The 25,332-nt window shown below is 37.1% G+C and overlaps 1 protein-coding gene across 5 annotated transcripts in view; it reads left to right on the top strand.

Annotated features, from left to right (window-relative positions):
- TGS1 (trimethylguanosine synthase 1) overlaps nt 1-25,332 on the top strand; it is a 49,135-nt gene that overhangs the window by 17,489 nt on the left and 6,314 nt on the right. For 3 of the 5 annotated variants that reach the window (XR_001377448.3, XM_005613126.4, XM_014728005.3), the window contains exons 7-13: nt 230-404; nt 2,108-2,414; nt 4,554-4,712; nt 6,333-6,476; nt 10,282-10,498; nt 11,438-11,516; nt 23,681-23,810. Coding sequence is in view for 4 of the 5 variants with exons in the window: in XM_005613126.4 (XP_005613183.3) it covers nt 230-404; nt 2,108-2,414; nt 4,554-4,712; nt 6,333-6,476; nt 10,282-10,498; nt 11,438-11,516; nt 23,681-23,809 (1,210 nt within the window). In the remaining variant the exon portion in view is untranslated. Of the gene's footprint in view, nt 1-229; nt 405-2,107; nt 2,415-4,553; nt 4,713-6,332; nt 6,477-10,281; nt 10,499-11,437; nt 11,517-23,680; nt 25,278-25,332 lie in introns of those variants that run through there. The other 2 variants (XM_023648594.2, XM_023648592.2) reach the window with 1 other exon arrangement.

Genomic DNA, 25,332 nt, shown 5'->3' with positions numbered 1-25,332 from the left:
TTTCCAACTTTGATGTTTCACATTTACTTGAGAATTAACATACAAGCTAGACCTTAAACTCCTCTGCATTTTAAACTTTATTTCATAATTTTCATAGTTTAGAAAAATGAAATTAAAGTAGATCTGCTAAATAGAAAAATAGTGAAAATTGTGGTTATATTCTCTAGTCATAAAAAAACAAATTCATAGAACTTAAGGTTTGAGTCAGCTTCTTTTGGTTTGGTCACAGATATGGTGGAATTTCAAATTTCAGTCAGCGACGGGTCAGGTATCTACAGAAGAATGTGAAGTATAAGTCAAAGTTCTTGGACATGAGAAGGCAAATAAATATGAAAAACAAACACATCTTCTTTACTGAAGAGTCAGAAAAAATATTTTTCAAGAAAAGCAAAACTTTGAGCAAGGTATGCATAAATTTTGTTTTATATTTACAGGTAGAATCTCATTTTGTTAGCTTGACTTATTGAAATTGTTGTTTTCAATTGGGAACCCTGTTTCTACCAGGTATAAGGGTACCTAAAATTCTTTTCCACTTGCATCCTAAAGGCATATATTGTGTGAACTAAATTTGGAGAAAAGTAAGTTGGGGATAAAATGAAAAGGGGACATTCTGAAAGCTACAAAATGTAGTGTCTGGGAAGATAAATAGGTAAAATTGCCTTGTGTAAATAGTTACAATGAGACGTTCTCTTCTTATCTACTTGCGTCTAAGTAGGATCCTAGAAGTCCAGTTCTGACAAAGCTTTTATTAAGCTTATCAGCCTTAATTTTGAGGTCACTTAGAAGTGATCGATCAGCCTTTACCCTGACAAATTCGTCCTAACAGCATCAGGCTCAAGGCTGATTTAGTGATTTACACTGTTAACTGGAATATTCATATTCTCTCTCGGGCTTTGCTGTACCTGCCATCCAAGTACCTGGAAAGCAAACGTAATTGCAGTTGCTATCGCTTGGTTTGATGAGTGATCCTTCTCCATTATTGGAAAAAAAGCCACCTTCTAGTGAGCAGAACCTTTGTCACAGTCACACCTCCAGCGGCTCTTCAGGGCAATGGAGCAAAATCTCAGAGCCTGAGAGGACTTGGCTTTACCCTCAGGATACATTCATGATCCTTCCTAACTCCAGCATTCTTCCAGACCATGCTACAAATTTATAGCTGGTTTTAGTTTTCATTATATTTCAGATAGGTTGGTTGCTGGTGATATTTTAATTTTTTGGTGGCCCTGGTTATATCGGGAACAGCTTTCCCAATATCAGTCCAGTCAGTCATATAGGACTTTTTATAGTGTGCTGGGTGTGATAGTCCCCATACGTTCATCTGTCGAAGAGCAGAAACATAACTACTAAGTATTGTTGAGGAAAAAAATAAATGTGGCTGTTGTGTCCTTAGATATCTGATTGATACACGGGCACAGCCCCCACAAAGGGAGATTCTGGGTTGTCGTCCATGCCCATCTTCTGTCTACCACTCTTGTTCTGATTTCTTAACTCTTAGGAAGGTCATGAAGATCTGTTACAAAGAATATTCTTGTTCCAGAAGATTGCAAGGAAGTATATGGCATCTGACCTTGAGCCTTGTTAACATTTAAGAAGAAACCTAGTTTTCAGAAATCATTTTACTGGCTCTCCTGCTTCATAGACAGATTGGCACTAAATCTTTTTAGAGTTCCTCTTTGATGCTGAGTACCATTTAACACAGATTGTGGCCTGGGCCATTGCGGAAAGCTCTATATGATTTGAAAAACTAAAATTAATGACTCAACAATAGATAAGTACTTTTGTAATGGTACAGTTACATTGTTAGAAGCCTTTATGGAAAGCTACTGGAACAGTTTTGTCGTCTTAGTGTTAATTGATAACAGGAAAGTCATAGTCTTGTGTTTAATCTGGTATTTTCTTCCTTTTAAAGAAGTCTTTACCAAAGTCATGGTATGTTCAGATAACAAAGTACAGTTAGCTCGGAATTACTTCCTCACATTAGCTTGTATACTTAACAGAGCTAATAACTATGACGCAGCTTGTCAGTCAAGTCACAAATGGTAAAGCAGGTGGAAATATTCTGTGTAATTTGGAATTAATTCATGCTTGTAACATCTTACAATTTCAGGTAGAAAAATTCCTAAAGTGGATTAATGAACCAATGAATGAGGAAGCATCACAGGAGTCAGTTTCTCATGACAATGTGCAAGACACTTGTACAAGCAGTGGTTCAGAGGAACAAGAAACGTCTGTTAAAAAAGATGATGACCCACTGGAGACAAGCAATCCAGAACCGGAAACATGCCATGCCATCTCTTCAACTGGTGAACTCGAAACAGAAGAACGTGAAGGGGACAGTACAGTGGCAGCTGTTACAGATAGGGAGGATTGCGTTACTCAGGATGCACCAGTGTCTTTTCAGGTAGAAACTGAAGGTAAGACTAAATGTGCTTGAACTTGCTGATGGATTTAGATAAATGCGCTTTTTAAAATATGTTTTTCCTTAGTTTTCACTTATGAAACATCTAGACCTAAGGATTCACTGCTATTTATTTTTAAGTTGAGAGAAGGCATATTAAGTGTAAGTGTGCTAATGGCTATGATTTGGCCCCCAGAGCACACTTCACTCTTGGCTGAGCAAGCTCGATAAAATAAAAGATAAAGTATGTGGGAGAACTCTTTGAGTACCTTTGTCTTTGCCCTTAAGATTGATCTCTGCCACTACATTCTGTTCAATGGGCCAAAAGTGGCCAGTCCTTTTTATTCCTCTTGAAATTTAGTATTGCCCTGGCTTTCTTTTTAATAATTCTTTTTTATATTTTTGGGTTTTTTGTGGTGGTGGTGGTTGGTGGTGATAGTTTGTTTTTTGAGTAGTACATTGATATAAAAAAGTATTTACAGTAATCGGCTATAATGAATGGAGAACAGAGTAGCCTTTTCAATTTATACCCTTGTGTACTATTTGAATTTATTTTTACAGCAGATGTTCTTTTATAATTTACAAAATAATAATTGTATTCAATGGAGCATTCAGGCTTTTATAAGGTAAAAATTATTTCCATAATATTCAGTTTTATTGATGAATTATTTCAGCTTGCCCTAATGAAACAATTATATTTATTGTGATGGTTTCTTTCTTAACTTAGTATTGAGGAAAATACCTTATTTGAATCTTGATTTTTTTTTTCTTTGTGTGTGTGTGTTTGTGTAGACCTGTGATCTCTGAATCACATATTCTTTGCCTTTCTAAACAGCATACTTAAAGTAGTTTAAATTATTTTTACTGTCATGGTACAACTGATGTTCCTGTGGCACTTGCAGATTTTTGAAATGCTTTTACAAGCCTTATTCTCATTTAATCTGTAAATTAGCCCAAGTAGGTAGGTGTAATTATGTCTGTTCTATAAATATGGAAGGTAAAGCTCAGAGAAATTAAGAAATTTGCCTGAGATCACACAGCTGTAAGTGGCATAGCTAGGACTTGGTACCAAGTTGTCTGATTCCTAAATCCCCCTTTCCTGCTCTACCCTACTTCCCTCATCACCATTTGTGTCGATGCTGGTAGTTCTTATGTGTGGTGATAGCACCGTCTCAGGGGCATTTGGAAGATGTTGGTTGTTAGAGTGACCTGGGGAATTCTGGCAGTTAGTACTTTGGATTACTTAATGTTAAGTCTTGTACGGAAGGGTCTTGCACACTAAGGAATTGTTCCTTCAAAATGTCACTGTCCCCTCTCTTGACAAGCTCTCGCTGCACATTGCTGTTGATGACACCTTTTGCTATTTGCAATGATCAGATAACCATATTAAGATACAGTGCTATCCTTGAGGACCATTTAAATGTAGTAGAGTTTTATTTCTCAACATCAGTTCTTGTCACTGTGCTTAGCTGTGACAGCCCTCTCATCTTTCTAAGTTGCTGCTTCTAATCTGTTCAGAACTGAAGCCAAATAACAAAACTAATAAAAATTGTCTATCCAAGAAAAAGTCAGCCTCTGAATGAATGAGATCCTTTTCTATTGAATAGAGCTAGTGACCTCTGTTTCAATTTCTCAGAGGCCATATGACTTCCAGGTCATGGCTGGGTTCAGAGGATTGATGTAGCTGAGAGTTCAAGCTTAATCAGTCCTTGGGAGGTTTTATTTTAAAGAAGGGAAGGGTAATGTTTGGATTTCTATAATTCACCAAATAAGGCAGTGTCTTATCTAACAGAGAGAATAACGTTTATACCTATGATAGTACCTTTACATATCTCTTAACGATCCTGTGAAGTAAGTATATAAAATACCACTCATTCCTTCATTCCTTTTGAGAAATTAAAAATTGGAGCTTAGAGAGCCTGGGTTACTTTTCCAAGCTTGAGGAGCCAATGAGTAGCAAACTAGAGGCTGTGCTCTGAAGTCAGTTTCCATTATACCCTCCTGCTTCTCCAGGTGTGGTGATGGTGTGGTGCTGGTGTTGTGTACATGTTCTGGAGCACAGTCCCAAATAATGATTTGGTGTGGCTACACTTTTAGATAAATTCACCTGTGCCTTCCTTTTTTCATAGTTAGCATCTATATTCTTTTACTGTAGCTGAAATTAAAAAGAAGAAGAAGAAGAAAAAGAAAAACAAGAACAAAAAGATAATTGGTCTGCCTCCAGAGATAGCTGCTGTTCCTGAGCTGGCAAAGTACTGGGCCCAGAGATACAGGCTCTTCTCCCGTTTTGATGATGGGATTAAATTGGACAGAGGTAAAGTATACATGTAATTTTTACCTGTATTTCGAAAGAATTTCAAACTTAGAGAAAAGTTGCAAGAATGGAAGGAAAATTTTCATATCCCTTTACCAAAGTGCAGCTATTTTTAATGTTTTGCCACAGTTGCTTTATCATTCTCTCTGTATATGTATATAAATGTGTGTGTGTGTTTTTTCCTCATCCAGTTGCCCCTTTGCTTTAATACTTCAGTGTGTATTTTCTAAGAACAAGGATATTTTTATGTACTTAGTAAAATTGTAAATTTAACATTGTTACACTATTGTAATCTACAGTCCGTACTCTAGTTTCATCAAATAATTTAAAGCATTTTTTTTCTTCTAGTATAGGATCATGTATTGCATTTAGTTTTCATGTTTCTTTAGTTTCCTTTAATCTGGAATAATGGCTCAGCCTTCTTTGTCTTTCATGACTGACATTTTCCAAAATACAGCAGCCAGTTATTTTCTACAGTCTCTCAATTTGGGTTTATACGTGATTTAAAACTTCAGACTCAGGTCTAATCTGTATTTGTAGCATCTTAGAGTAGATAGCAAAAGGAATTGATAGGCTATTAAACACAACGTCTGATGAAGAAATACCTAGCGCAGAAAGATGTAATTTAATGAATTAATGCTGAAAATGTTGAATTCTTTCTCATTTTCCTTCTGTGACCTCGAACAGCTTACTTAGTTCAGCACACTGATGCTTATTTTCATATTGGGACCACTTAAATATTGATCTTTATTAACTGTCAAAATCAGGAGGACTTGATCTGTGGTAGAATTTCAGGAGTTCTGTGAACCTCATAATTTTTTACAAAATACTGTGCTTTGAGGAAAGTACATAGAAATTAGTTAGGAGAAGTAAGACTAGGTAAAAGCTTTTAATTCTATAAAACAAGTTTATATTTTTATTCTTCCAGCAATGAGGAGCCATTTAAAGTTTTGGTAGGGAAAGGCAACCAGAAAATTGGTGCATCATTTTATTCAGAGAAATATCTTTACGAAAAATGTAAATTTCTTCTATTAAGAAAGAAGGAGGACCGTATCCTCTTTCCTCTGGAGTGGGTGTAGGACGTCATTTCTGAAAATGATGAGGGTTCTGCTCTTCCTACAACTCTGCAGCCTTTTGCTATCAGCTCCTTGCTTTTCCTGACCGTTTAGAAATATGTGAACTTCTCCAAAATGTCCAGTACAAATTGGGATCATTGCTTCCCCGTTGGGAATGAAATAATTGGGAAACTCAGTGGAGTTTGGGGAACTGGCCTATTAGAATAGCTAAATTCCCATTTCCCATAGTAGATAGTCAATAGTTAATACTTCTAACAGAAAAATTGGAATTGCGTTCAGTTATTGGAAGTATATGACAAAAGAATCAGGCAAGAATTGAGGTCATTGCTTTTGTGGAAATTTGGAATGGGAATGGTACTACTGCTTTTTATAACAAGCTTTGTAGAGAGAGAGCTTTTCTTTAAACTAGGTAATTTATAAGTTTTTGAAAAGAGAAACTAAGGGTTTTTTTTAACTATATAAGATATAGTAACGTTTGCTGTGTTTATGCTTGGCTTGGCTTCCTGAAATTGAACATCTTCACAGCAATCCCCTTTCTTCACAGAGGGCTGGTTTTCAGTTACACCTGAGAAGATCGCTGAGCACATTGCTGGCCGGGTCAGTCAGTCCTTCAAGTGTGACACTGTAGTAGATGCATTTTGTGGAGTTGGAGGAAATACCATTCAGTTTGCCTTAACGGGAAAGAGAGGTAATTAGCCATCAATGGAAGAAAAGTAATTTATTTTCAGTTTATTCTAAATGTTTCATTTTGCTTCAGCTGACCTTTGCTGAGATTTAATATATAATTAAAAGTTTAATGCCACATATTTAAAATTATAATAGCTAGTATGTATTAAGCATAATGGCTTAATATGCGTTTATTTAGTCAACAGTCTTGTGAAGTGTATCTTTTATTATCTGCGTTTCACAGATTAACGGGGATAAAGAGATGAAGTAACTTTCCCAAGGTTACCCAGACACAGCTTGGTGGAGCCAGGATTATAACATTATATAAAACTTAAACTGTCAAAATGGGAGCCTATTTTTTAGAAGACAGGAAGAGTAGACCCGGAGTCCCAGCTTTGCCACTCATTACCTTTATGACTTTGGACATCAATTAACCTTAATTTAAAGGAGACGTTAAATTGAAGTAACCTCTGTGATACCTTTCAGCTTTAACATTCTAAGACACTGAACATCTTTTAACTATTAGAGCATCCTGGTGGTGGTTAGACTTTGGAATCACCAGAAGGAAAACCTCTGTTAATATGTATCTGCCGGGAACTGCGTCAAGTAGCTAGTCCGTGTGCTGTTTCCCCAGGGAAAGAAGGCTGTAAAAAATTGAACAATCTGCCCAAATTGACATAGCTGAGTTGTGAAGCCAGGGCTTTTACTCATTTTTCGGAATCTGATACCTTTTGTCTTTCATTCTAAACTCTTTTTTATTTTCTTCCCTGAGGAAGATTTTTCCCTGAGGTAACATCTGCTGCCATTCTTCCTCTTTTTGCATGTGAGCCGACATGACAACATGGCTGCTCACAGATGAGTGGTATAGGTCCTTGCCTAGGAACCAAACCTGGGCCTCCAAAGCAGAGCATGCCAAATGTAACCACTAGGCCACTGGGGCTGGCCCTCTAAATTCCTTTTAAAGTGTAGTATGATGTGATATTTTAGAGATATCAGTTGTTAAGTCATAATCTTAAAATGCTTTTCTTTCCCCCAGTGTCTTTTTATTATAGCTTCCATTTTGAAAATTTCAGTTGAGGCTCGTTAATTTATATAAAGTTGTTAATGTTAACTAGGAGAGCATATGGTTCTGAAAAGCATAATATAGAAGCTAGAAAATGATAAAGTGAAACTTAACATTGATTTTAAGACTGATACTGATGACTTTATCCAGTCACTCCTACAGTTCAGAGTATGACATTTGCTGACTTTAGTGGTAGCCTGGATGAAAGGTTTTTTCATATTTACTGGAATAGTAATTATTTTCTCGTTTTCCTTCAATTCACTAGTTTTTTTTCTCCCTGAGCTACCATCTGTGCCATTCTTCCTCTCTTTTGTATGTGGGTCGCCACCACAGCATGGCTTGATTATAAGTTGGCACCTGGGATCCAAAGCCTCAAACCCTGGGATGCTGAAGTGGAGCATGTGGACTTAACCTCTGCGCCACTGGGCCTGCCCCTTCAATTCACTGTTTACTCTTGTTAAAGTTCTTCTCTGTCTTTTCTACAAACTCAAATCAATTTTTATTGCATGAACATGATTTTTCCTCAAAAGTTGTAAAATTTGTCTTCATTTTGGCATTGTATTGTAACATGACAATGAAAATATCTGCCCTCTGATAAAGCAGCAAATAGATCAGAAATTTTTTCAAAATATTGTGGAAACAGTCCGTATTGTAGATTTATATTTCTTCAAATGGAGGCCTGTTACCAAGGCCTTCAGTGAAGGGCGAGGTCTCGTGTGGAGCTGAGAGGAGACTGCTTCTGCCGTGTCCTCACAGAGCTGACGTCCTTCACAGCCGCTCAGGGTCTTCCAGTCAGTCGCACTCAGGGACTGCAAGCCTCTGGGAAGAAAAGGAGACACGGAGTAAACACCGTGCTTCCCCACTGTCGTCATGGTCTGGCTTCTGTCCTTGCAGCATATGGAACTGGAAGCTCAGAAACCCTCAAGCATGTTCAGCGTAGGATGTCCCATGACCTTCTCCCCAAACCAAAGATAGTAGCTCACAGGTACTCTAATGTTAGTTAGATATGCTACCCCTAGTGTGGTCGAGCTGACTGCCTTATGTTAGGGAATTCAAAACGATTAAAGTAGTGTGTGTGTGTGTGTGTGTTTATATACACACATATGCATGTAATCAATTATTCTTTAACTCTGTATAAATATATACATACACAAGCATTTATACATACACATATGAGAAAATGGCATTGTGTATAATTGACATGATCCCTTTGTGCCAGACTTCTTTCCACATATTTGCTATCTATGCATATAACAACTGAATGGTTAGAGAATCCATGAAGTTTTGTGTTTTGCTGTTAAAGATTTTTTTTCCCTTTTATGTATTCCAGTATTTCTGTATCAGTGCTATCCAGTATAACTTTCTGTGATGAAGTAATATTCTGTATCTGCACTGCCCAGTATACTAGTCACTCGCCACACATGGCTATTGAGCGTTTGAAATGTGGCAGTATAACTGAGGATCTAAATTCATAATATTATTTAATTTTAATCAATTTAAAGGTAATAGCCACATGTGGCTAGTGGCTACCGTTAGTGGATAGTGCAATTCAATATGGTATCATCAAACGTTAGTCAGTATTTCATTTATATGATAGATTGAATGCTTACATTCTGTGAGACCTAGAAACAAGTCGGCCTCCAAGAGAAGTGCAGATGAAAACATGACGATTACTGAATATATTTGATGTTGAAAGTCATTTTCTCCATCGAATTTTTGGTATTGTCAGCATTTCTTTCCATCTGTCTCTGTACTATAAATGTTGCAGACTGAGCAGCTGAAAAGGACATTTTCATCCTTCCTCTTATAAATATGTATGTCAGTTCATTTAGAACAGAAAAAATAGTATCGTAAATGCATGATTTTGCAACATATAATTGCTGCTTGTATTCATTGTTCAAGTAATTTATTTAGTGCATTATTTCTCAAAAGTGTTAACATATTTCAAAACCAGCATTTTCTGGAAAACACCTCCATTTCCTTGACAGCCATGGTATATGCATCAGGGTTGCACTTAGCCCTTCCAGATATAAAATATTGCCACTAACACACTGGTGCACATACAGCTGCACTCGAGTAGTAATTTACTGCAAGACATGAGAGCGCTAAAATTAACTCATGTTTGCATTGCTAATTATGAAATTGTAATACATTAAATGAAAGCCCATTTGGTGAAAACATAACATTGTCTGTTCCCTCTACCTAAAACGTCTCATTAAACATCATCAGCAGGTGTTTCTGCATTTCTTCTTCATAAGGTGGCCATATAGGTTTCTCAAAATGTGTTTTATTTTGCTTTTCTGTAGAAGTTGTCGAATTTGTCTTCCTTTGGAGGTTGCCTCGTTCTGAGGAAATTGGTCTTTTCTGCAATCTTGGCATTTATAGGCTTTACGTGCAGTTGGTGGCTTTTCCAGCTGTTCGCTCCTCAGACTGTCCACTGCATGGAGCGCAGGGCCGACCACATGTGTGGCTCTCAGTAAATACATGGTGGCGTAGATACATGCGACTTGCTTTGGTAAAGCTTTTTGAGTGAGTCAGAACTGAAAGCCAGGTCCTTCAGTTGCATTCTCTTGATACAACACAAGTGAAACATTGTAACTTAGATTTAAATTTTTATTAAATTCTCTGTCCCTGGCATATATGGCCAAATCTCCCTTAGTCTTTGAAAAAAAGGTTCTTATACAGAGAATAAACAGACTGCTGAGATGAACTACTTTATGTAACCCGGTATCATTTGATTTGTCTTTCCCGTTCCCATTTTTAGTGATTGCCATTGATATTGATCCTGTTAAGATTGATCTTGCTCGCAATAATGCAGAAGTTTATGGGATAGCAGACAAGATAGAGTTCATCTGTGGAGATTTCCTGCTGCTGGCTTCTCAATTAAAGGCCGATGTTGTGTTCCTCAGCCCTCCGTGGGGAGGGCCAGACTATGCTACTGCAGAGACCTTTGACATTAGGACGATGATGTCTCCTGATGGATATCCTTTGAAAGACCTAAGAGTTTACTCAAACAGAGGTTGTGGAGAGGCAGGGTTTTGTGTGTGTGTGGGTATGTGCGTGTGTGTGTCTTTGAGAGAAAGAAAGAAATTAGTGAAGAGGAGAGATATTAGCTGATAGCACTTGATAGAGTCCAGTTTGTTTTGCCTAAAAAGCAGGTATGTAAAAATTAACTAGTGATCTCCGAAAGTTATGGCAAATGTGAGATCATATTTACTTTGGTTACTATCCAGTGTTACCATTACAAAACAAGAACTAGAAAGCAGTAATTGTTTGTGGAGTTAGTGTCTGGAAATTGGGGATTTCCTCAAGACCTGTCCCTAAAGTCTGGGTGATTATTGCTTAACTTTTCTTCAACGCACACTGATGTGTGCGAATTCTCTGTGTATCTTCAGATTTTTCCTGTTGCTCTTCCAAGATACTGAAGCATACCTTTATTTCATAAAGAATAGCATTTATTTATTATTTATCCCCTTTTAATCTCTACTCCCCAGAGGAATCATCTGTTTGACTCTAACAGGAAATGTGTTTCTCAATTGCTAATTAAAACAGAATGTAGACTACGATGGACAGTTACTTAACTGGAGAGCGGTGGTACTGTTTTCCTATTCTTTGTCTTTCACAATAACTAGGAAATGGCAGAAAAGAGGAAGCATGTATATTTCTCACCCTTGGTTGCCCACCACTAGGATAATTGAATAAAAAGGTTTAACTTCTAACCTCGGATCTGTCAAGGGCAGTATGCTGCGGAATTATAAAATCCGCTACTTAGTTCTCTCTTAGGTTCCATTAGAGGATTTAAATGTGCGCCTCATTGTTACATATCAAAATACATTTGGGTTGTGCTATAATAAGTAAACAACATATCTGTGATCAGAAATTAACTGCTGCTTTTGTTATTTTTCCTTAATGCTGTCTACCTTTGAAATTTTCAGACTGTCTCAGAAGATCACCAATAACATTGTTTATTTTCTTCCAAGAAATGCTGATATTGACCAGGTAAGCCATTACTGAGGAACTTCTATGAGCCCCTGGCATAACTATTACAAAGAATGGGCAGAAAAAGATACAGAGTATTTCTTTAATTGAGAAGGTGTTCATGAGAAGTCCATGGTTTTGACTATTATTAGAAAACTGGAAGTGTTTGGCCATTGAATCCCTGCCTGTTTCATCCTCTTCATCTCCACGGCTCCTGGCATAATTAAACATAAATAGAGCGCTCTGCGCTTTTAATTATATGTTCTGAAAAGATAACTGAATGTGTTATGATTCAAATGTGCTCGCCTAAACTAGCCAAGGTTTGTCTCTAAACTGGAACCTACCTTGAGAATAGAGATTTTAGGTATTCCTGAAACTAGTAGCCTAAATAGAAATATACAGGCAGATGAAACCTTAATTTGGCCAAGATCAGTTTCAACTATAGTCTTGGGATATAGGATGCTTGACTAACATTCAGACATTCTAACATTCATATCCTTATTCCATTCTTACCATGAACACTTATTTTAGTCATCTTATTTTTTCCCTAGTAGAATTGGATCTGGTGTCATAACTGCCTCATAAAGATCTGATAATGTCTTTATTTCGTGCTTTTGTTGATTTCTTTTTCTGAAGATTGGCACCTGAACTAACGTCTGTTGCCAATCTTTTTCTTTTTTTTTTTTCTTCTTCTTCCTAAAGTCCCCCAAGTACATAGTTGTATATTCTGGTTGTAAGTGCCTCTGGTTGTGCTATGTGAGATGCCGCCTCAGCATGGCCTGATGAGCGATGCCACGTCTGTGCCCAGGATCTGAACTGTCAAAACCCTGAGCTGCCGAAGCAGAGCAGGCGAACTTAACCACTTGGCCACGGGGCCGGCCTCTGTTGATTTTTTATAAACACTTATTACATGTCTACTCTGTGCTAAATAGTCTTTTGAAAATCTTTTGTCTTTCATATTCTAAATTTTACTGCAATGTTCCTAGGTGTGGGTTTTTTCTCTCTCTCCTTTTGATGCTCTGAGAGCTTACCTTATCATTCTGAGCTTTTCCATCTTATTCTGGAGAAATTATCTCCATTATTTGTTCAGCTTTGTTCTCCTCGCCATTGTTTTCCTTTTTCTGGGGCATCTATTATGGGGATGTTAACCTTCCAAAAGTATATTTTCTAGTGTTTTGTCTCCTTTGTCCTTCTGGGAAATTATCTCAACCTGGTTTCCCATCTCATTCATTCCTCAAGTGTGTACATTCTATTATCAGGCCCATGTGTTTTGTTTTTTAATTCAACTGTTATTTAGACTTCTTTTATATTCTTTATGCTTAATATTTCTGCATTGTTTTTCTTCTTTTGCACCCTAATCTTATTATTATAAGAAGTTTAAATTCTTAATCTGTTCTGTCCTTTCTGCATTTGATGTAATTTATAATCTGGCTTGTTTTTCTTCTATGAAATACTTGTAATCCTCAACTATCTGTGTTCATGAGTGTTGGGTATTCTCAGGTAATGCAAAAGGATAAAAGACAGGCCAGAATCCAGTGAGTGTCAACCCTGGCTGCGCTTTAGAATTACTGGGGACACATGTAAAAACCGTGGCTGTCCAAGCCTCAGTTTAGTAAAGCTTCCTGGGTCATTGTGATGTGTAGCCTGGATGAGAACCCCTGTGGAAGGCTGTGACAGCCCCAGTGATAACCTTGAGATGAAGGCAAGTAAGCTCTGGGGTGGTTAACCCAGGCACGCAAGACCATAGATACTTATCACGGAATACCATCTCAGGACACAGCTCCCGCCTCTTTGGTATGGGGCCAAACAGAAGCAGCATTTAAAGGCTGTACTCTAATCTTAGAGTGTAATTCATTAGCTCTGGGGTTTGGACAGGGAGGAGTGAGAAGGCAGCTGCCACAGCTTGGGTCCCACCTGTTTGTCTCAGCTTCTCACAGCAGAACTTCTTTTTAGACTGCCCTAACTTTACTTCTGAGCATAGACCAGAGTTCTCAGTTTGTGCAAGTGAGACGACATACACTGTTCCTACGAGGCAAAGGCACTGGGCAGGGAGAAACAAGAGAGAATTTCACGTTTCATGTTCTCCTCCTTCCTGTCTTATCTTCCCACAAGCACCTGCCTCCTGCTCCAGGCCAGAGGCACTACCCTTCATCCTACCGTTCTTTTGTTTGGTGGTTTCCCTCTAGTGTCTCCAGAGCTATCTTACAGGAGTCAGCGGTCATACTAGTTCAGCTTCTTCCGAGGGATTACAGGATAAATACATAAATTATTATTATAATGCAACCTTCTCATAAGAAAGGTAGAGATTAAATGCGCTGGTTTTCTGGTGGATGATTTCAGAAAAGGCCCTGGATGATATCGCATGTAAACTGGACTTTAAAGGTAAAGAAGAGTTGGTTGTAGGAGGTTCAGAGAACGTGGCAAGAACATTGATGACATGGAAGTGGGAATATGTGGATAATGTTCAGGTAATGGACTAAAAAAAAAAGAGCTGTTCAGAGTCAAACCTGAGTTTATTCTCAGCCCTGCCACTTAATAGCTTTCAGGTGGTGGTTTTAAGAAATAAATGAAATAAGTGTGTAAAGCATTTATCACAGTACCTTTAGCCCGTAACCCTCAATAAAGTCTCGTGTCTGTTGTGTAGAAGATCCTATTATAAAGTTATTACCAAAAGAATGTAAATGTGACTAAGATTCTGAAGAGGACCAGTATGAAAAAATAACGTTTTCTCCAGAGGGAAGAATAGACCACTTTAATATTTGTGAAATGATAGAATTTAGTTTATACACATATCCCAGATTATAGATTTTTCTCTTCCTCCTGTCAGAAACCAGATACACTCACTTGTTACTGGACATATTTTCATGTTCATTTGTTATTCTTCCCCATCCTCGGCTTCTCTGGTTAGTCTTTGGAACACTGGTTCTCAGTTCTGGCTGCAAGTTGGAGTTGCTCGAGTGGCTTTTTTTTTCAATTGTGGTAAAATACATAACAGAATTTACCATAAATCCTTTTTAAGCATACAGTTCAGTGGCATTAAGTGCATTCACATTATGTGCACCCATCACCACCATCCGTCGCCGAACTTTTTCATCTACCCAAACTGAAACTCTAGACCCATTAAACACTAACTCCCCATTCCCCCACCACCTGCCCCTGGCAACCAGCATTCTACTTTTTGTGTCTATAAATTTGACTGTTGTAGGTACCTCATTTCAGTGGAATCATACAGTATTTGTCCTTTTGTGTCTAGTTTATTTCCCTTAGCATAATGTCTTAAAGGTTCTTCCATGTTTTAGCATGTGTCAGAATTTCTTTCCTTTTTAAGGCTGAATAATACTCTATTGTATGTGTATACCACATTTTGTTTATCCATTCATTCACCACAGACATTTTGGATTGTTTCCACCTTCTGGCTGTTGTGAATAATGCTGCTGTGAATATAGGTATACAAATATCTATTGGAGTCCCTGCTTTCAGGTATTTTGGGTAGATACCGTGAAGTGGAATTGCTAGATCATATGGTCATTCTGTGTTTAGTTCTTTGAGGAATCACCATATTGTTCTCCACGTAAGCTGAGCCATTTCTATTCCCACCAGCAATTCATTCTGGTTTTTCCACATCCTTGCTAACACTTGTTATTTTGTTTGTTGTTATTGTTTAATGATGGCCATAGTAATAAGTATGAAATGTTATCTTATTGTAGTTTTGGCATGCATTTTCCTAATGATTAGTGATGTTAACCATCTTTTTATGTGCATATATCCTGGATATTAATCCTTATCAGATATATGCTTTGCCAGTATTTTCTTTCATTCCATGGGTTGCCTTTTTACTCTCTTCATAGTGTCCTTTGCTGCACAAAATTTTTTAATTTTGATGAAGTTCAACTTACCTATTTTTTCTGTGTGTTGCCTCTGCTTTTGATGTCATATCCAAGAAATCATTGCCAAATCCAATGTCATGAAAATTTTCCCCTATGTTTTCCTCTAAGAGTTTTATGGTTTTAGCTGAGTGGCTTTTTTAAACCACTGATATGTTGGTTCACCAGGAAGGATTCTCTCTTAATTTATTTTGTGGGTTGAAGCCCAAGCATAAATCTTTTAAACTCCCCAAGTGATTGTAATGTGCTGCCAGAGTTGAGAGTCTCTCGGTTAAATAAAAAATAAATAAAATTAACAAGCCTAAGGTCGTACTCTATGAGTTAGAAGAAGAAGGAATTAGATCTTGCCTGTCATCTATTTATAAGCCATTTCATCTAAACATTAGGCCTCCCAAATACTGTATGCTATACCGGTTACAAGAAAAAGCACTCTCCCCTTGCTTCATGCATTTACATATCAAATTTGATATTAAACCTAATATCTGCTGCTCTGGTGACTAAGATCTGCGTTCTAGACTCCCAGATAAGGTTGAGCCTATTGATTCTATAATTCTTATTGTTCTCATATGTAAATATTATACTCCATACTAGTCTCATTAGAGGCTATGTGATTCTTAAATTAAACATTAGATGGGCTTATTTGGGTACTTGAATGACAATAGGCAATTCACTATTTATTGTAAAAGTTACAGTGAGTAAATTTTTTTCTAGTTAAATTAACACTTGCCCAAGGAGAAAGTTAGCTCTTTTTCTTTAACTTGTGTTTTTAGTTTATTACTTTCAAAAACCTACCAGAATTACAGTTGGTAGTTGATTCAAATTTTCTACCTCTAGAGGGAGTAACGACACTAGAGAATAATAAAAGTCAAAAAAGGAAACTTGAGATTTCAAGTACATTATATTGTTTGGTATTGAATTTGGATCAAATTATGGTGGGAAGTCAAGTTTTCTTTTTAAAGTGAAGGAAATCTATCCATATGTAGGATTTTAAAAAATGAGAGACAGTACTACAAGATCGAGAGAGCAGAGTTACAGAGAAGTCAACTTTTTCGTTAAGGAACGTTTAGAAGGTCACAACAACCTGAACTTACAAATGGGTTGAGTTCCCAAAGTTTATGGGTCTGCTTTTGAAGCTCAGGCTGTATTTTTCCCATAGGAATGTCTATAAAGAACAATTCATTTCCCATCCAGGGAGATTTGTATTCTGGATAATATTTATATTGAGAATAGTTAAACAGAGTATGGACTCAGTACCAATATAACTTGTCTTGTAGTCTTTCCATATAGGAGATGAGTCTAATTGTTTTCTATATCTAGTAAAATATTTTTCTAGGTCCCTTACTACCTACATCTCTTATTCCCTTTTTCTGTTAGGGGGCTATTCCAGGACATGTATCCCTTGTTATCCATACTCTCACTATCAAACTCAAGAAGTGAATAATTTAGACAATCTTTTTGTGATAGGCTCTTTGGAGGGGAGGTATATCTCACGCTCTGAAATCACTATGGAAACTTGGGAACTGATTAGATTCCATTCAGAGAGCCCAGGGTAAAAGTATTTTATCTCCTTGATGCCTGTATCTTGCTGTGTTTTCTTTTCTTTCTTTCCTTTGGCAGCCATAGAATTACAGCCAGTACTAGCTTTGGATCTACCATGCTTTCCAAACATGAAAAGCTTCTCTTTTAAGTAGTAAACATGTACAATACAGATAGAGGTCTCTGAGCAGAGTAGAATGGTTAGTCTCCCCAAGGAAGCTACGCAGTAACGATTGTCAGACCCCATCTTTGTTTGAAATCCCTGTGAGTGGAATCTCCAACAGGAGTCCTGTCTCCTAGGCAGACACAGGAATGGTGAGAGGAATGGCTCTTGGTTGCTTTGAGATAGTACCTCCTTATTTTTGTTTGATTTCATAACTCTTAAAATGTCTAGCCTCAGAAAAGTAATAGCATTTGTACTTTTTGGGTCAAATTAGTTAATTTTCCTTATAATATGTTTATATCAGTACAGTCATGAGTCGCTTAACAACAAGGATGTATTCTGAGAAATGCGTCATTAGGCAATTTTATCATGTGAACATCATAGAGTGTACTTACACAAACCTAGATGGTGTAGCCTACTACACACCTAGGCTATGTGGTACTAATCTTATGGGAGCACTGTCATATATGCAGTCCATAGTTGACCAAAACATTGTTACATGACGCATTTCTATATACAGAGCAGGGCAACTTTGAGCATCATTGCTAAGAATTGTGTTGAAAACATTAACTAGGAGGCCTTACATCTTATAATTTCTGGCACTCGTGTAGTAGACATACTCCACCTTTCCATGACTTCCCCCAGATAGTAGACATGCTAACAATGAGGCTAGACCCCATCTAGTTTATACTACTACTACTTTTTTTTTTTTTTTTTTGAGGAAGACTAGCCCTGAGCTAACATCTGCTGCCAATCCTCCTCTTTTTTGCTGAAGAAGACTGGCCCTGAGCTAATATCCATGCCCATCTTCCTTTATATGTGTGATGCCTGCCACAGCTTGGCAAGTGGTGCATAGGTCCACACCTGGAATCCGAACGGCGAACCCTAGGCCACTGAAGCAGAACAAACTGCTGCACCACCGGGCTGGCCCCTTTATTTCTTGATAAAGCAGGAAAATGTTTACAGATTGACCTAATACTGTAGGTAAAACCTTATCCTGCAGTTGTTTAAATTTTATATTTAAGTCTAGAAATTAATGTTAGATTTAATCAACAGATCTCTTTCTAGTTGGCAGGGTTCTTGAGGCTCCCATTGGAGCCAATACACGGTGCCTAGGCAGGGAAAAGTTTCTACCTGTAGCAGTCATCACACTTCTAATAGTTTATTTTATTAGGGAGGGAGGACTTATTTATTGGCAATATTTCTAAAACTTACCATATAGAAGAATATAGTTTCATATATGTATATATATATATATGCCTTTGAATGCTTAAAGCTTTATAAATATGGAAACTGTTGAGTAATACTGTTATTTGGAAAAACATTTTAAATATAATTGAATTGAGTTTATTAGCATTTTTAGTGTTTGTTTTTGGCTGAATACAATAAACATTTACCACTAATTTCTTTGCAAGTATTCATTCTAAGCTATTATAGTATCTGCTTATTTAATAAAAGGACAGTTGGGGCCTTACTGGTTTCTAAATATTGAGATTGATAAGAAATTTGTATCAAATTGTTCTAAATGAAATTTCCATGGTGAAAATCTTGTCTAATGGCAGCACTCTCATACGACTGTATCCATGTGGTAAGTATGATGATGTCATCCCAACCAGTGTAGACACCAGAGCAGGAGAGAGTAGAAGGAGGGCTACGAAGTGGATTAGACTTTTGGTACATGTAGGGATAGTAAACTCTAAAACTGCTTAACCTGAAAATACCCAGATTTTAAAAAGAACCCTCAAAATTACATTCATCCTCCAAAGGACCAGTACCCTGCGTTTATATACAACATAGAAGCTTAATAAATCTTTCTTGTCCTAATGGCATTCTTGGAGTTTGTAGGGTCCCCTGTATGTTTCATTGGATCTTTGTAACAGCTCTGGAGTAAGCAAGTCAGGTTATCAGCCTGATTTTATTGATGAGTGAACTAGGGAAGTTTAGTGATTTGCCAAGTCATTCTGGCTCTCAAGGGCAGAGTTAGAGTGCCTTGCTGTCTTCCATTGACGAGGTATTCATTGCCAAAAAGGAGCAGATTCATCTCTTGTTAGAGAGTTAGCCCACCATGAGATTGGGAGCAGTGAATAGAAGTTGAGGTGACAAGAGAAGCAAAGGGAATTATAAAGAATTTCTGCTGCAGGAGTTCTTTTCCATTCCTGATTGGAGAGAAAGACAACAGAGGGCTAAAAATTCGCCACAAAATGAAAGGCACTTGCTGCTGAGCTTTATCTGCCACAGGTATTCTTTCATCTCTTCTAGTAACTGGTTGCCAGGTTTTTGGACCAACTCTGTTCTTACAGAAATCCACTGCTTAATCATACATTGCAATTAAGGATGCAGTTGATCAGCTTCTAGTGTTTGTTAGCCAGCTTTTCCCTCAAAGTTTGCCACTGGACAATTAGAATAATATTGTTCATTGTATTGCAAACATAATCATTCTCCAGAAGGGCTGGGAGCACTGGCCTTGTAAGTCAAATTGAGAAGGCACAGTGCTTCTGAAGATAAGCTTATATTTCTTTCACTCCGTTCAATAAATTTTTCAATAAATGATGTAGATAGAAAATAAAAGGATGCCACACATGGTACTACCTTCAGGTCCTGTGCTAATAGCCAGGGGCTTCCCAGTTCTGTGGTCTGTTGTGCCATATGTGACTTGTTGAATTTGAGAGCAGTCTTCATGTTTGCGGTGTCGGGTTCTGAGAATGAGTGAGGGACTAAGCTTAGTGAACTGGTGAGTGACAGCCTTCTCCTAAGAGACTAACATAGGGGAGCTTTTGGTGCCCAGGAGAAGTTTTTCAACCTGTCGCCAGTGTGCTTCTGTTGACAATGATGACTTTTTAAAATCATATTTGTTTTAATCAACAAGCAAATATTTGAGAAAAGAAAGAAAAGAGAGGAAATAATATCTGTGAGAGCCTGAGATAGCAGTAAAGTTATCTGGAAAACTCTCAGCAAAAAAGTAAGATTTATTCACTTAGGCACAGAAATCTCATTTCTGTCTGCCACATAGAGAAATGAAACTAATTTTAATAAATATCTGTAAGTTTGAGTGTTGCCTGGTTTTCCACTGATAGAAAATATTTTCTTCTTTTATCTCCCAGAGAACTGTTCGCCAGAAATATTTTCACCCAACTTACGTTTATTTCTGTGTAACTATTAGTTGGATGTAACAGAGGAAACATGAGGGCAAAAAGGAATCATGGGTACCACACTTTCCTGTTTGGCCTTAGGTTTCTAATCACAGCCAGTATTTCAGATGCCTCCTGCCCCTCTTACTGTAATCGACAGATCTGTAGGCCCCATAAAAAGTGCGCTTCATTTTCACCCAGTATAATTTGCTTCTGAGCAAGCTTTTGCATATTACAGAGATAATCACTTCTCCAGTATAATAATAGCTCTTTTTCAGTGCTCTAATTCTTCTGCATCTTTTTTATAATGAAGTGTTCTTGTCTTTAGTCTTTATTATATCTTTTTCCATTACTATCCAGTTTAGAAGTTATGCTCTCTCATTCGTTGTTATCATACGTTTTTGCTTTGTCAGTTTGCTTTTGAAAAAAGTGCAGTTTTTACTGTTTCTTTGACTCTTAAATCATCTGTGCCTTACCCTTTACTAAAGTTCTGACCTTCATTGTGATTTTCACCTGTCTCTCCCCTCCCAGTCCCTGAAGACAAATTTTTGCCTGGTATAAAATCTAGTTGCTGGAAGTTCAGTCCTTAGTTGTAGTTCCAGTCCGGGCTAATTGGGATTTCTTTTGGTAAATCTAGTATGTTTAGGTAATATGCCAAAACTTAGCATGTAAACCACAGCTGCTAATCTTTATATGTTTACCTACCTACCTTTTCCTCCCTCCTTGCCTCTTCCTCCCCTCTTCCTTCCCTCTATTTCTCTCTCTCTCTCTCAATTTATTAAACTTTAACTGAGAAAGGGGAAGGAACCAAATAACGTTTTGCCAGTTAAACCTGCTAGTGAAAAATTAAAGACAGATGGAAATTGATGGCATTGTTTGCTTAAAGCAAAGTATTATTGGCTTGATCTACGTAATCTTTACAGTCTTTCCAACTCCAGAATTCTAACCTTTAAAATATATATAGTTGTGGAAAAGTACAAAAAGGCCAAAGTTAGAAATTATTTTTAATTAGAACACTTGAAAGTAACATTGGCTTTTTTATTTCTTTCTAAACTCTGAACCAGATAAGAGTTTGCTCGTTATATTTTGACATAGATTTACCTTTTCCTGAAGTATCAAGAGCAATACTTGCTTTGTTTGTCCATTGTCTGACTCTCCCGGCTAGAATATAAGATTCATGAAGGCAGGGATTTTGGGGGTTTTTTTTGCTGTACTCCACTGCCTAGAACAAAAAACTATAAGCACTCGGTAAATAATTGCTGAATAAAATAATTTGTTAACTATTTTGTAATGGACCTCAGAAAACTCCCATGAAGCCTGTCTTCATTCCTTTTTCTATCCAAAGCCCCCAACTCCAGGCAACCCTCTAAAAAGTAGAGAGAGAAAAGAAACTACCCTATCTTCTCAGATATGTTTTAATGTAATCCTGTTTATGGCTTACAAAATGCCGTTTTCAGAGAGACAGGTAGTGTTCCTATTTTTCAGATCTAGAAAACCAAAGCCTATCTTAATGGCTTTCTAAATTGATGTAGCAAATTATTGGTAGAACTGGTATTAAAATTTGCCTTTGACTTTGCTTTTTTTCCTGCTAGGCCAACCGTAGCAGATTTTTTGCTGTTGTTTCAGGTCTACTTGGGTTCTCTGAACCTGACCTGTTCTCCCTTCTCATTCCCCACCCCTACTCAGCCCGCCAACTCCCCAAGAAAGCTTCGGCTCACCAACCTCACCTTCTTTAAATAAATCTCTGTTTAAAGGAACAAGAGAAGTACTGCACTTAAGGTATATCTTAACTCATAGAAAAATTGTAGGTAAAACTCATAGGTAAATTGTGAAACAATTGTACTTTAGATATAGTAGTCAAAAATGCCTTTTATTGGTTAAAGACAAAATTCTTCATTTTGCCTTTCCTTGTGAAAAATCAGACTGACATGAAGCTACCAAGATAGAAAATAAAATAATTATTCCTAATAATTGTCACTCTAAGACTACTAAGCTATTTTTAACTTCTAGTTTTACTTTAATAATTATAATACTGTGTTTAACTTCTGTTGCCATCTATTCCTGTTGATAAAAACACAGCCATCTCTTTCATGTCCCATTGTGGGCGAGGGTTCATGTTGACACTGTTACTGCCTTGGTGGGACAGCTTCTTTTTTTTCTTATTTTAAGAATGTACCATAGAATGACCTGTTGTTTCTTCCCTATTTCTGTATCTGTGACTTTTTTTTATAAGAGGAAGTTGAAGTGCTTTAAAATACATACTCACTGGTGATGCACAATAAATCTTACCTTGTGCCAGATGCTGGTGTCGTATGTGTAATACCTGTGACAGTAGAGCTTGCAGCCTCCAAACCAAACTAAACCGACCACACCTCTCTTTGCAAAATACACAGCTACAGTTTTGCCAATTACAATTACAGAATTTGTAACAGAAATTGCATGTCTCCTGTTGTTTGTACCTGTCCCTGATACTTTGGGTATGCCTTTCTCCAACATTCAGTGTCTCCAATTCTCTGACACCCGGGGCTTCCCACTACGTTCCCCTTTCCCTTAATCATTCTCACTGCTACCCTGGTGAACTGATCTCTGGTGATGTAATCATGGGTTAGAAGGTCATATATTTGCTAGTTAATAGACCTGAGAGGTTGGATGAAAAAATGTTGGACTAAAACAAAACTTTATAAGAATTTAGGGTAAAGCATTGCTAGTCTGAAGCATCCTTTTGATGTTAACTCTGTGGAGGTGGAGGGGGGTTGGTGCTTTTAGCTTCCTAATAAAGGGATTGCTCACTGTACTCTCGTAGACCTTAAAAAGAGCCATATTTATTTTACCACAATAAGAAAGGGGGAACATTAGAAATACACACATGCACACACACATACGCAAAAGAGCAGCAGGTGGAGGAGGTGGTCCAAATTGGGAGAACAGCACAAGAGGCCAATTAGAGAAGGAAAAATTAGGTAGTAGAGACTAGAACTCTCATGAGAGTGAGGTCATATCTGTCTTGCTCTCTGATGTATTCCTAGTGTCGTAAAGCAGGAACTCAACAAATATTGTTGAGTGAAGATGAGGGCAAGAGGCAGAAGGTAAGGTAAACAGGACAAAAGTTCAGGAAAGGGAGTCATTCTTTACATTTCTATCTTAATAAATAAATCTGATATTTGGTAAGGATAATGTTCGTTTTCTCTTCCTCTGAGTTTTTTAGCTTCTGGCCCTGGAGAGATTAGGTCCTGTACAGTAAGATAGCCCTATGGTCTTTCCCATAATATCAAAAGTGTCTGAAAAAGGTATTTCTGCCACCAAATATTCATTAACACCTACCTGGAAAATAATAATGAGCTTTTGAGATGTCTCATGATTTGAAGGACTTAAAGAAAAAGCCAGAGTCATCTTATTTGATAAAGCATATGGATGAAAGATTTATTTTGAAATCATACTTATCTATGTGTGACTTTCTTCTTTTCTTTTTTTTAGGTGGCGTCCTTAGCTGGGCCTGGAGGGCAAGTGGAAATAGAACAAAACTTTCTTAATAACAAACTGAAGACAATCACTGCTTATTTTGGGGACCTGATCCGAAGATCAGCCCCTGAATCATCACTGTGAGGTGGGACAAAAACAAAAAGATCAGGCAGTGGTCAGAACGTTATTCAGATGGGGCACTCGGAATTTCTTTTCTGTAGTCACTGGTATTTTGTACCCATAGTCTTATATCACATATGAAATTGAAAGTTAAATGACTTTTAATGATGCACTTGGAGATATTTGGATAATTTTAACTATGTTAGGATAGTGAGTGTCTGATATGGAAAAGGTAGTCTTTTCTTTGTGCTTAACATCAGTCAGTGTATGTTTATGTATGTACGTGCGTGTATCTGTATATTTTTTTAATTTCGTATGTTTTGGTTTAACACCTTTGTGTGTGTGTGTGTAAACAATTATGGTGGTTTTTTTAATACAGAGAGACAGAAAGAAAAAAGTCTATCCACCCATTTAACCCCTGCTGAAATAAATAATGTTATACCTTTAAGGGTAGAAACATAAACAGTACAGAATATACAAAATGAAAAGTACAAGTCTCCCACCGCCCTTTCTTCATTTGTCTAAAGATAACCACACCTGTGTTGTGTAATTCCTTGGAGGGCAGAAAGGAATTGCAGTATACCCTAATATACTTTTTTCCCTATCGTTGCACTCTTCAGTAGCCCCTTCCTTTTTTTTTTTACTTAACGTATCTTTTTTTTTAAGTATTTACTTTTTTAATAGTGTATCTTGAAGACCTTTCCACAGTCGTACATGCATACAGATCTACCTCATTCCTTGTAATGGCCAGCTTGTATTCCATCTTCTGGATATGCCATAATTAATTTAACCAGTTCCCTAATGATGGGCACTGGGCTGTTTTCAGATTTTTGCAGTTATCAGCTCTTCTGTGCTCTGATTAGAGTGCCCCTCCACAGCTCCCCATCATCAAGCATTTTAATTTTTGCTATCTTGTGCAAGAAAAATGGTATCTTATTGTTTGTATGCGTTTCCTTAATTATGAATGAGATTTGAGAGTATTTCCATATATCGTGGGTTTTTTAAAATAGTTTTCCCCTTTTAAACTGGCTATGCCTGTCTTATCAGTTTCTCTTTGGGATTTGTACCTTTTTCTTATTAATATGTATGAGTTCTTTGTAAATTGAAGACCCCTTTGTCTTTAGTAGGTGTTAAAAATGTGTTTTTCCAGTTTGCTGTTGGCCTTTAGACTTACTTTGCGATTTCTTTTTTTTTTTTTTCATGCATAACTTTTTAATTTTTGTGTACTCAGACTTAGCAGTCTTTTTTCTTCCTTGTTTCTGGGTTTACATCCTTTGAAAGATCTTTTCCAATCCTAGAATATAAATATATTTATCCAAGCTTTTTTCTAGAACTTTCTTGTTTTTGTGTCTTTGTTCCATCTGGAATTTTCTTTTTAACATCCTTTTATAATGTTACTATTTTTTAAAATTTACACTGCAAAAACAGTATGAAATATATTTTGTAATAGAGGAGTTTGTATTCTTTTTCTATTAAAATGGCATGAAAGGAGGAAGAATATGTGTTGCTTATTCATTCATCTAAAAGGTGTGTTCATTCATTTTTAC

The sequence above is a fragment of the Equus caballus genome, chromosome 9 (genome assembly GCF_041296265.1).
Source record: "Equus caballus isolate H_3958 breed thoroughbred chromosome 9, TB-T2T, whole genome shotgun sequence".
Lineage (NCBI taxonomy): Eukaryota > Metazoa > Chordata > Mammalia > Perissodactyla > Equidae > Equus > Equus caballus.
The sequence above is the reverse complement of the archived record's forward strand: the minus strand, read 5'-3'. Positions and strand labels throughout refer to the sequence as shown.